General features: G+C 43.0%; 1 protein-coding gene across 1 annotated transcript; it reads right to left on the bottom strand.

Annotated features, from left to right (window-relative positions):
• Positions 1-2382: 2382 nt before the first annotated feature.
• On the bottom strand, positions 2383-10668 carry rgmb (repulsive guidance molecule BMP co-receptor b). Its single transcript, XM_032515719.1, has 3 exons — positions 10112-10668; positions 5675-6228; positions 2383-4101 (listed from the first exon to the last, which is right to left on the bottom strand). Exons 1-3 carry the CDS (start codon positions 10227-10229, stop codon positions 3346-3348), a joined length of 1428 nt encoding a protein of 475 aa, XP_032371610.1. The 5' UTR covers positions 10230-10668; the 3' UTR covers positions 2383-3345.
• Between the last annotated feature and the right edge of the window lie 1627 nt (positions 10669-12295).

Raw genomic sequence — 12295 nt, 5'->3', positions numbered from 1 at the left:
TATCCTTAGATTTTTATGATATCAATAGTGGTCACTCATAGAGGAGTATTGACTCCTTCTACTGGAGTTACTACATTAAAATCACAAAGAATGATAAGGTTTTTGAGGTTGCAGCACAAAAACTAATGAGTGAAATATTGTATCTGGCAATAGTGTTAAATGCACGAAGGATTCAATTATAAACTGGTACACACCAGTATGTAACATTGTTTTTATTTAGATGTCCATGTTTGAAATGTTGTTCTTATAAGCTAACAGCAACTATTATCTACAACTAATATATACATTTTCAATACATGATTGCATTGTTGTGTTTGATCCGGTGCATAACCCTAACCTTAACCTTCTGTAAGATAGTTACAGACCAAGATCTCTCCGCATCCTTTTCATGTTGTCTTCCATCCTCTTTTAGGAGTGGTGGAGGGTCATGTGCTGGCTTCTCTGGCCCCTCCAGTCCACCTGTCAGGCGAGAGGCTGGGCTGGACTCTGCTGGTGTGTGTGGTGAGTGACTTCAGGAGAGGCCACCTAGAAGTCAGCTGGAGATCACCGTCAGAAGGCCACGTGTCCAGCTCGCCATACAGCATTGCCGCAAGCAGGAAGCATCGTGGCAACAGCGCTGTGGCGATCCTCACAGTAGCAACCGGTGACTGGCCCTCGTACAGTTGCTCTGTGAGTCACCGACGACACCCAAAAGTCACCAGGAGACACCAAACCCCCCTATCAGGTAGGACTGCTGCTGATTGTGATTTTGTTTTCTGTCATCCCTTCTCACAAATACAAGATACATTTTATTTTACTTTTGATAATTTCAGATCATAAAGACAAGATCTGCTATGAATACGAAGAGACACAAGGTACATTTTGCAAACAATTAAAAACATGTTTCCCTGTAATCCGTACAGATGTTGTTTCTTATGTTGGTCTATGTGGTTTGATCTCCAGATGTTGCTGTGTGGACAAACACAGTAATTGTCTTGTTTATGAGGTTGCTTCTCATGAAGATTATTGTCTTCAACACTTTGATGACCACTTACGTTGTGATTAAGTGGTAAGAGGATGAGTACATGTCTTATTTGGACTGATGTGTCTTTATTGAGAAAATAATCAGGTTTTTACTAACCTTTATGGTGTTGTCTAACAGTGTGAAAATGTGTTTTATCAAACTCATTGGGTAAGGTTTCTTACGGTGTATTTGATCTTTCAGATGGTTGGAAGACCTTCTGATGTACCTTTGTGGCCTTGAAAAGAAAACTAACCCAGAGGGGGGAACTCTTTGTTGTCTGAATCTGCACAGTGAGGATTTCTGCACTGGAAAAAGTTGAGCATAGTCGGCCCTTGAGGGTTTCGGATTGAATCTCATGAATTAAATGGGAAATAATCCACTTTCGGGATGACAGGAGTAGCAGGTCTCAAATGCTTCAATTGTTTTGTCGCGCCCTTTTCAGCATTTTCTCATTGACATCCCAGGTGTTGCCGACTGTGGCAGTTGAAAAGAGACCGTGCCTGTGAGGCCAAACCTAGTATCTGATCAAAACCTAACCTCAGACAGATGGGTTGGTGCACATGCTGTTATATCCGTGTGTGTTTGTGACAAGATCTGTGTGTATTCTTTAATCCTCAATTCCTTGAATTACTAAACACATAGCGGAGTTACAAATAAAGATCATTTTACATTTTTAAGATATTGCTTGGTTTATTCATATTTCTGTTAAATGTGACATTAATAAACAAGATGTAAGCTTGGACCATTTTGACTTTATTGTTTTTTTTTAAATAAAACACTTGCACACAGTTTTTTCCTGTTTCCTTTGTTTTTTTGAGCGCCTTGAGTAACACATTAATATAGCAACAGAGCACCACTAAGTGGCAGTACAATCACATCTGACATTTTTTTAAATTATCCAACAGCAAGAATATGGAGCTTTACTTCCTCTACAGGACACTACGTTAATAAATAAGTTAAGTATTTCAATATTGACCAGTCACTCGTCACCAAACTGACACTCACACATGATGTAAGATATCACACTGCCAAAAACTGATATTAAGCTGATTATGGCCAACCAAATGGGGCATAATTATACAGAATGCTACATCTTAAAAAAGCTCATAGTCTTGACATGTCTATCAGGTATCAAATAGCATACATTTCCCACAACACACTGCTGAAGCAGACGGTGTGGTAGAGTTTTCAGTGAATTTCCGAGTTTTGTTAGCACTCAGGTATCTTACACATATCCTAGTAAGGAGCAGTAGGAGTAAAACAATCTACAGGAGCAACATTAAAAACAGGGGAGGGAGTGTGAGGAGGAGACAAGTGCTGGTTTGGTGGTGCGTTGTGATCTCCTTTGTACATAAAAATCATACATTATCGGTCTTTGGCTCAAATTAAAACAACAAAGAATACAGAGAGCAACATACATGAGCCGGTATCATCACAGCCTTTTGGCAAAAAGATGGGATTAACTCTGATATGATTCTCAGAGAAAATAAAAAAACATCCAAGCACGTCACCAACTTGTAATAGAAAAAAAAACACTGACACACACACACACTTTCATACACAATCGCACATATTTGAAATCAGGACTGAGAAAAAACAAGAAATTCATACAGCAACAAAATAGTACTGATGACATCTGCTGTGACACTATTCACAATACATTCAAAAGGGAACAACTCACATTGACTGACTTAAAATGAGAAGCTGAGTCAAATCAGCTATTGGAAGAATGAGGCATTTAGCAAAAATGGCAGCTCCTTGTATTTAACAGACTTTTACTTTGAAAGGATCAAAAATCAATTTATGGATGATCTCCAAAACTTGAGATTGTCAAGGAGGACAGTAAGTGAGAGGAAGAAACACTGATGTGGATTTGTTATAGCAACAACAAAAAACTAAATAAAGTGCTTCTGTTAAAATAAACATCCTCTGTCTGAGGTATCAAAGAAAAAATCACATCAAATGACACAAAAAATGAACTCCACGCCACTTTGCACTGAAGACAAGCTATTTACAGTTTGGAGTGTATATCCACACACTCCATTCACACTCATACAGGTACGTTTGTGTCATTGTCAAGGATCTTATCCAAAGATGAAGACAGATTGCAAAAGCCAACATCACATCACCTGTGTTATTTCCCAGAGGGCTGATTCTGCCAGGTAAGATGTAGTTAGTGTTGCCATCTCCGGTGCTAAAAACAATAGTTCGCAGCAACTGTCTAGACTGCTGTTTCCTCTGAACATGACAAAGGAATCAGTGCTCAGTTTCAGTGCTTAGCAAAAATCACGCCAAACTCTCTCTCTAGTGCACACACATACACAAGCCTCCCACTCCTGCTCTTACATCAATGCTACGCTTAGAGCACACAGCAGGAGCAGAGCTAGCCCCGTAGGTTGAGAATCAGAGTGTAAGGCGGAGGTTGCAGCGCCGCGGGGATAGATCCTCCATCTATCCCGGTGTGGATGGAGACTCTCCATGTCCTTCAGGGCGCTGTACGCTGCCATTGTGAAGTTAGCATCACCGGTGGTGAGGAGATCAAACACGCAGGAGTGAAAGTAAATGTCCTGCACCTCCAGCTGCTCCCTGCAGCGTTCCTTCGCCCCCTCGGCACTGAAAACCTGCGCGGCACCGTAGGGGGACGCTTGTGTCTGTGAGGAGTAGCTGGGCCGACGCAGCTGCTGAACCTGCAGGCCGAGCGCAGGAGGGGAGAGGGGCAGGGGAAGGTGCCCTGCCTGGTCGATACGTTCTCCGCCGGGGCAGCCATTCAGACAGAGCTGCAGGTCCTGGGTGGCATCGTAGGCCTGAGCCAGCTCCTCTGGGATCCGCACCGCCAGGGTCAGGTAGTTACCTAGCTGGCGAACGATTACAGTTACACCTATGTAGCCAGCATGCAGCTCCACGTGGCGCCCCGGGCTGCGCTCAGAGATCCACAGAGCCCGGACTTTACCAGTTGCACCTTCCGCACCAGCAGAAATGTGGATGGGGTCTCCGCTGCTTACGGTTCCATCATCAAAGGCAGCGGGTAGGTTGTCTGTGACGGCCTGGTAGACCCTCTGGTCTGTACAACCCTCATAGGGCTTGAAGATGATGGTGATCTGTAGAATGGGAGAGAGACAGACATGTAAATTTAAAGTGGGTTCAATAAAGAATAATGCTTGATGTACAGTTCACAGTTATAAACTTAATACATTAGATATAGGACAAACACAGCTTTCATCAAGGAGATGAGAAGAGCTGAGTCAATTAATCATAGTTAACTGATTTATCATTCAAATAAATTTCTTTATTGAGTATCTTTTCGTTGGACAAAATTGAGACAAGGTAAATCTCTCTCTCACACACACACACACACACACACACACACACACACAAATGTAACATTTACCCATTACACGGTTATTGACTCTCATCACACAACATTTGAGAAATGACTAAATTACTTTTAAACAACTTGTAATTTGACACAGCTATGCAAACATGCTGACACATACACACACACACAGGGCACAGTGGTAAGTGGAGGCAGTGGATACAGGGGTGTGGTGTGAGCATTACGGTTAGCACTCGCATCATAGTTCCGGTGAATGGCTGCATTGTTCACATGACAGCCGTGAGGAATGAGGCATGGCAGGCCATTAAGCCTGGAGGGCTGTGTGTGTGTGTGTGTGAGTGTGTGTGTGTGTATATGTGTGTGTGTGTGTGTGTGTGTGTGTGTGTGTGTGTGTTGTGTGTGTGTCTATAATAATATCGTGACTAATAACTTGCCCCACCTCTGACACAGGGTCAAACCTTCAGCTCTGCATTTGCTTAGTGTGTGTGTGCGTGTGTGTGTGTGTGTGTTTATGTCAACGTGTGCATGACTAAGTGTATGCATTGGTGTGTATGTTTTAATAATTAAAGCTATCGACTAAGCTAGAGAGGGCAGATCATCAGGGGAAATATCAACATAGCTTCTTTAACACCACAAAGATCACCTTGTGTGGCTCGCCATCCATTTGGTGGTGTGTATATGTGTAGGTTTGTGTATGTGAAGGTGTGTGGTGTGTGTGTGTGTGTGTCTTTTTGTCATAAAGGGATAAGGCCCCTTAACACACATAGTGCTTTAAGCTGAGTGCAAGGAGTGCCACTTATGAGACACACACACACACACGTACACACAAAAATACTTGGAAACACACACATGAGTAAACAGTGGGTCCTTTCACACATCTCATTCCATGTTATTAGAGGTCAGGCTATATTCAGCCATTAACCAAGTTAGGTTTTCAACACTGCTTCAGTCACAAGAGATAGTCACAAGATTGGGCTGTTTTCCTCACACCTTTGAGTCTGAGGCATTGAGCGACACATTGAACGAAACAGAAAGAGAGAGAAAAGTAGCAGGGAGAGCAAGCAGGTTTCCTAGCCTCACATTGATTATATTTATTACTCTGAAGCACAGAAAGAAAAAAGAAGCAATTTAGAGTTCCTTATAGAAAATGTTTCTCTCTCTGTAACACACACACACACGCACACACACGCACACACACGCACACACATGCACACACACACAAATAACTAGATTACGCCAGCTGCCTTCACTTAGGAAACTCTTTTAGCCTTAATAACAGCAAATTAGACCTCTAAAGCTCATTTCTCCTTCCTGCTTTATGAAGGTTCTCTTCTCACCTTATTCGTTGCTGTGGCACTGGAGCCAGGTACCACGGGAACATTAGTGACCTGTACTGACAGGTAGTCATTATCGATGAGAGGCCACGCCCCTTCCACCTTGCAAGTCTGGAAGCTGTCCTTAAACGTCCTCAGATGTGGGTCCCCGAACAGCCCGCAGAACAGATAGACAGGCCGAGAGTGGCCATGGTTATGGCCGTGAGCATGGGAGTGTGTGTGTGCATGCATATGGGAGTGTGTGTGAGCATGCTGGGTGCGGCTGTGGTAGTTGCAGGGCTCGTGTTGAACTTCCGGGTGTGTGGAGGACGTGGGCCCGTCTCTGGAGCAGTTCCTCTGGCTCATGAGGTCGGAGATGCCCAACACAGCAGAGTGGAAGACAAGGTTCCCACGGCAGGACTTGGCTGTCCTCTGGGTGCAGGCCGAATATGAACGTAAAGCTTTGCAAAACTCAGTGTGAAAGCCATCCACGGCTGACGTCAGGTGGGAGGTAAGGGAGACAAAGTCAGTGGTGCACTTCTGTATACGGCACTGAGGGGTGGCCACCTGGCACTGACCTGGAGAGGACAGAGAGCAGAAATATTGTCGGCAGAGTGAAATCATTTCAGGAACAGCCATAACAGCCTTAAAGATGATCACACGTCCATTAATGTGGGTATTTACTACACTGAGAAAAATGCAAAGCTCATGTGCACACACAAGATTATTAAGGTTACTTTCAACATAAACACAATGCTACCGGCCTGTTACAATCCAACCTAATACAATCGGAAAAAGGGCCATCCACTGGTTAAAAGTCTTGATGAATCAGTAGTGCCGTCTGTGTAATAAACCTTAAGTGTAATAAACCAAAGATCAGTCAGAGAGAAAAGATAAAGATTGTTTTCCCACAAGGAGTGAGATAATACTGCTTATATAGCCAAGGAGCACATAACAATACAAGGTGTGCTATGTACACAAACATTCTACCATGACTTTGTGAAGGGTATTGTATGTGGGATCCTGTGTAGCTTTAGTAGATAAATTACACAATCACAAATGTGTATTTAGTTTATTAGATATGTTTGTTTGCAGTTATGAGTACCAGAGCAGGCTGAAGTAAGGAAATGCATCCAAAAGACCGATTATTCTGTCACTGTTAACCCATTAGGAACAAATTTCTTGGTCTAAAATTGTCTCTGATGTTTTATCTGTTGCTATATTTCTGAATGTAACACGGGTCAAACCAGCCTTTTATATCATAGATCATCAGAGAGAGAGGGAGTTAGAGTGAGAGAGAGAGAGATAGAGACCAGACCTAATGCATCAGTCACAGCATTCTCCCATTAGATTAGGCCAGAGGGAGGATCTGCAGTGTATGGGCAGCTGCACACACACACACCACACACACACACACACACACACACATACAAATAGCTATCTTAGAAAGAATTCTGCTTGTGCTTTCGTTAAATGCACACAGTCAGTGATCTTCAGATGGTGCTATGATCTTCTAATGGCCAAGCAAAAGCAGAAAGTGCATGGTTTTTACTGATTCCCTTAATGTCACACTATCACTTCAAAACCACTTACACATAAACACACACAAGCAAACAGCACATTCCAGCTCTTCTTTGTACATTTATTTTATTTTGGGGCATGAAGGAGTTGGGCACCACCATTTGGTGGCAGTAGTGATCTGAGTTTTAGAAATCAAGGGGCAGGTACGGACCCCCACTCACACCCCACTTTAGAATCTCTCTCCTGCCTGTTAAATACTGACACCAACCCACAGACACACACACACAGGCTGCTGTCCATGCCGACAACCACTGTACAGACAGTCTGAGTACTGAGGACACATTGTGTCTTCGACTGGCGCACCAACAGCCTCCTTCTTTTCCTCCTATCTGCCCTGCAGTACCTAAATACCGCTCCCAATCTAATCAGAGCGGGTTTATTCTCTTTCGAAGGGGTATCAGAATCATGAGCTGCTCTAAAAACATACAAAAGAACTCATTCATTGACATTTTCCCAGCAGGATGACGTAGCAGAGAAGAGAGTCGGCCCTGTAACTGAAGGAATTGAGTTCAAACTGCTGACTTATATAAAGGTTAAAACCTCTCTGACAACAAGCGTCTGACCCTGCACTGCCTCCCTGTGCATGCATCACACACACACACAGAAAGGGGATTTTCATGAGATGATTAATAAAAATAATAAAGCACAATTTTCATATTTTTGCTCTTTATGGCTTCCAGTATGATCTCCCTTTTGAGTTAAGCCTTCCTTTGAAACACGCACAGCTGTACTTTTCTACTTTCTAGAAAATCCAATCTATGCATATAAATTAGCAATTTGTGGTAAGTCGAGTCGAGGTGATGAATACTGAATTGACTGAAAATATTGTTAAGATGAGAATAAAGAACTTCTCATGTGAGGAGCTGATGCACAAGGGCCGTTCAACACATCCAGAGCCTGGTTTATTTCATCCCCTGGGGTGAGTATCTAATATAGACACAATAAAACAGCCAGCAATGCCCACAGCACTCCTTCCATGTCCTACCACAATATTAACCTCTCTTTATCACTCCATCCCCCACTCCCCGGTCTCACTTCTTCTTTTCTCTCAAGCCTCATCTGTTGTCAGATATTTTTTCCAGCTCAAATTATTTCCCTCCATCAGCAGTGTTCTGATATAGCCCTATTCTTTCCTGTTTACAGCCATCTCAGTCTAATTCCCTGGCCGGCCTCTCACTCCTGCATCCTGAGGCACCCTCTCCACCATCAGACAGAGGTCAAAAGATCCTCCATCTGAATCTCTCAGGCTCAGTTTAGCAATTCTTTGTCTCCCTATCCGACAGCCTCCAACCTTTTTGATCTCAAGAGATCAGCAAAGGATCTACTGGGATCATCTCTCAACTGAGGGAATAGCTTGTGAAGTGCTTATTGATCATCTTGTTGTGTGCACTTTCTCTCTCTCTTCCTCTCTCTCTCTCTCACATACACACACAGACAGACACACAGAAAGACACACACACACACACACACACACACACACACACACACATTCAAACTGAGCTCAAATCACACAAACAGCCCTCCAAGCTTACAGATACAAAGCTTTACAGGAGCTCACTAGAGCGTGCACTCTTTCTCCCTCTCAGACACTCAGGAGTGCAAACAATAGTCAACAACTCAGACATTCCTACGACCCAGTCTAAGCAGACACATGGACCTAATGGCTGGGGCGAAAATTGAATATGTCTGAATGCCTTATTATGTACAAGGTATAACAAATAAAACAACTGACTAAATATATGCACATTCTTTCCAAGTGACGCACGTGTGGCAGAAGGTGCCAAGAGGGTCTTTTAATGTGAAGTGGGTCTCTCTGTTCCCACCACGCTGCGTGCAGAGGCGGTTTTGTCCCGCTGCCTGAGCCATTTTAAACTAATTACTGAAGGTGTGACTGCTCAACAGACAGCTGCCACAACAGCAGACCCCCTGCACACACAGCAACATTCACAGACTTAGCCCCAAAAAATGCATCTGTGATGATAAATTTAAAACCAACACACAGTGTGATAAATAGGTGGATGGTAAATCATGACCTCTGTACAGCCGAGGAGTCATATTTTGTTTTAGTGTCAGTAACTCTGACAAACACCTTATTAACTTTTGTCTTTCTCTTGTTTTGTTTAATTCTTTGTTTTCTTCTTCTGTCCAGCATGTGTCTTAGATTGGGAAGTGGGACTTTCTGCTTTTGGTGATTAGAAGACAACAAATTACTGTTCAGAAAAGCATTAGGCCTACTTTATGTTTTTTCCTTAGATGAATATACCTTGAGTCACTTGAAATCACTTTCAAACCATCTCTTATGATGCATTTTTTAAATGTGCACCATGCCACTGAACATAAAATGTAATCCACAATAGGTTTAGTCTGATTTACAAAACAGTACAGACCCGATTACTAACTTGTCAGATCAGAGTTATGTTCATTTAGACATTGTTTCTTTCGATATTGCTCTGAGGAAAGCAGTAATCTGTTATATGTGGACACGAAGAGAGAAAGTCACCCTCTCTTCCCTTCTCTTCCCCTCCTCCATGGACCATGAGCCATTAAGGGGCAGACAGGAGAATGACGGCCCAGGAGAGAGGAGGAGAAACTCGATCCGTGCTCAGACTGCTGCACTGCCGCTAGAGCGAGAGCCATTGTCAGGCAGCACTGGGCCAAACACAAGGATCGGAAACGCAATGATTGCAAACGCCTAATAACTAATAAAGTATCTCTGATTAAGACCTAATGCAACAGACTGACAATAAATGTTCTTACTGTGGTTGCAATAAGTGCAGCGCACAGCAATAAGTGCGAAATGCAGTGCATGAAATTACAGCTTAGTTGTGATTAGTCCGAGAGACACACTCGTTGTTGGAGTGTTGAAGTGTAGTTAGTTACCTATGTGAGCACCGCAGCAGAGAGCGATGATCATCAGCAGCAGTGGCCGGAAGCGGTGCACCAGAGACGGGGAGGCGAGGCGCTCAGCCCCGCGGCAACAGCATCCGGCTCTCCCCATCCCCGTCCATGCAGGGCCAGGAGGGGAGAGTGGACGGACCTCCAAAGGGCGAGGAGGAGTGGTGTCCAGGCCTTCTCACTTCTTCTTCTTCTTCTGCCTCTTCTTCCTCACTCTTCTCTCCTTCCTCTCCTCCTCGGGTGCGCAGGGGCATTAAAACACAGCTGCTCCGCGGAGTGCAGGGCGGAGGGGGGTTGAAAGGCAAAGAGATGAGAAAAACAAAGTACAAGGATAAGTCACTCCGACGACACTTTTACTTTTCCCCCTGTACAACATCCACACCGCACGTGATTTAAGTGCGCTCCCTCCGCGGTCGGACTTTCCCCTTGATTGTGATCACAATGTGCTCTCCTCTACCGTCCTAAACACGCACAATCACATCTCTCTCTTCCTCACCAGCCAGGCCGGGGTTTCTCCTCCACTCCTCCCCTTTCACTTTCTCCTACTCCTCCTCCTCTGCCCCTCCAACAAATCAATAGAGAATCAACCAAACCCTTCTGGCGGAAAACCCGCCTACCACGACTCTCACTCACAGAGAGAGAGAGGCAGACTACAAAATAATGAAGAGGCCGGAGATAAAAGTTGTAAAACGTTGGTAAGATGCCATTAAATCACACGTGTCAAATCAAATGTGTATACCGAAGAGAATAATGGGTGTCCGAGCGCTGCCAAGCCAAAGTATTTTACTTGGCAAAGTGAAAACTGATCAACACAAACCGGAGCCTATATCCCCTTCACCATAGCCTATTTCTTTGAGTTCGTTTTTCTCGTGTTTTCTTTCTAATAATAGTAATACTAGGCTAATAACAATAAAAAATAGTCCTATTATATAATGATAGTAACCCCTCTGGCCGGACAATCAGAATCAGAAATACTTTATTGATCCCGGAGGGAAACTCTGTGTTGCAGTTGCACAAATAGTATAAATAGTAGGCTATAATAGTATAAATATCAGTGTATTAACCAAAGGAAACTAAGGAAATTAGTTTTACAAGCTGTAATAGGCTAGTTATGACCTAAACATTCCCATAGATATACATTTATGTATACATTACATGTATACATTTGTTTGTTATTTAGGTAGGCTATAAATGAAACCTTTTTCTAATTATTTGGGATGCTATGCATGCACACTTTGATCTTGAAATGATCACACTAAATACAAAATAATATAATTCTGTGAAGACTTAATAATGACTTGCAAGTTTTAATGCCTGTCATAACTTTGAATGCAGAAAGTTTTCCACACTGCTATGGTTTTAGTCTGTTTCATCTTTTTTATTTGATCATGTGCACTGACCAAATGAGCTGTAAATACTTAGGAGAAATTGGTGGATGATATACACCACAGAGAGGCTCCTTGTCTGCTTGCTCGTTTTATGTTTTCTGAGAAAAACCCTCTAAGACTTAAACCTCACATTTTTAACTGTTTTTCAAATAACTTGTTGCAGTTGGAAGATGTGCACCAACCCTCCCTCTGTGGATTTTTAAAGATAAGTTTGCATTTGTGCTTACGTTATTGGCAAAAAAGCTCACAGAGAACAGAACACAAAGTGAAGGGAGCACCTCTGTGACATGAAGCAGTCCAGACATAACAAAGCTGTTCAAACTGTAACAGTCGTAAATCTGTACAGTCAAAAGAACAAAACTGCAGAAGGTACGATGTGTGACTATTATATGTAAACACCCTAACGCAATAATGGCAAGACACCGCATAGACAGTGCAAAGGAGCCTGTACCTTTGCTATCACTATTGTTTCCTCCCCTACAGCTATAATTCATAAATGAATAACTGAACCCGCTCTTTGTGGAGGCGGTGGAACTGCATTTTAAAATTTATGTTGCAAATATTTTGAACCTGATCCAAACTTCTTTTTTCAACTGAAGATTATGGAATTGGATAGGCTTCAAAGAAAGCACCAAGGTATACAGTTCAGTGCTATCATGTTCAGTGTGCACATTTTCAACATGTTTGTTTTTTAACTGCTCAGTTTGTATTCTGCCAAAAGAGTAGGTGTGTTTAAGGTGTGCATGTGTCTGTGCAGAGCTGTATTAATCTGCTGCATTCT

Source organism: Etheostoma spectabile, chromosome 5 (genome assembly GCF_008692095.1).
Source record: "Etheostoma spectabile isolate EspeVRDwgs_2016 chromosome 5, UIUC_Espe_1.0, whole genome shotgun sequence".
Taxonomy (NCBI): Eukaryota; Metazoa; Chordata; class Actinopteri; order Perciformes; family Percidae; genus Etheostoma; species Etheostoma spectabile.
This window is presented reverse-complemented; position numbering and strand designations above follow the sequence as displayed.

What these genes read in the sequence shown, in the direction of transcription:
- rgmb (XM_032515719.1), bottom strand. Translation starts at nt 10,229, where the DNA reads ATGGGGAGAGCCGGATGCTGTTGCCGCGGGGCTGAGCGCCTCGCCTCC. An exon ending in CTGCTGCGGTGCTCACATAG is followed by an intron (nt 6,229 to 10,111) that starts GTAACTAACTAC and finishes TGTCCTCTCCAG; the next exon opens with GTCAGTGCCAGGTGGCCACC. An exon ending in GTGCCACAGCAACGAATAAG is followed by an intron (nt 4,102 to 5,674) that starts GTGAGAAGAGAA and finishes CCCATTCTACAG; the next exon opens with ATCACCATCATCTTCAAGCC.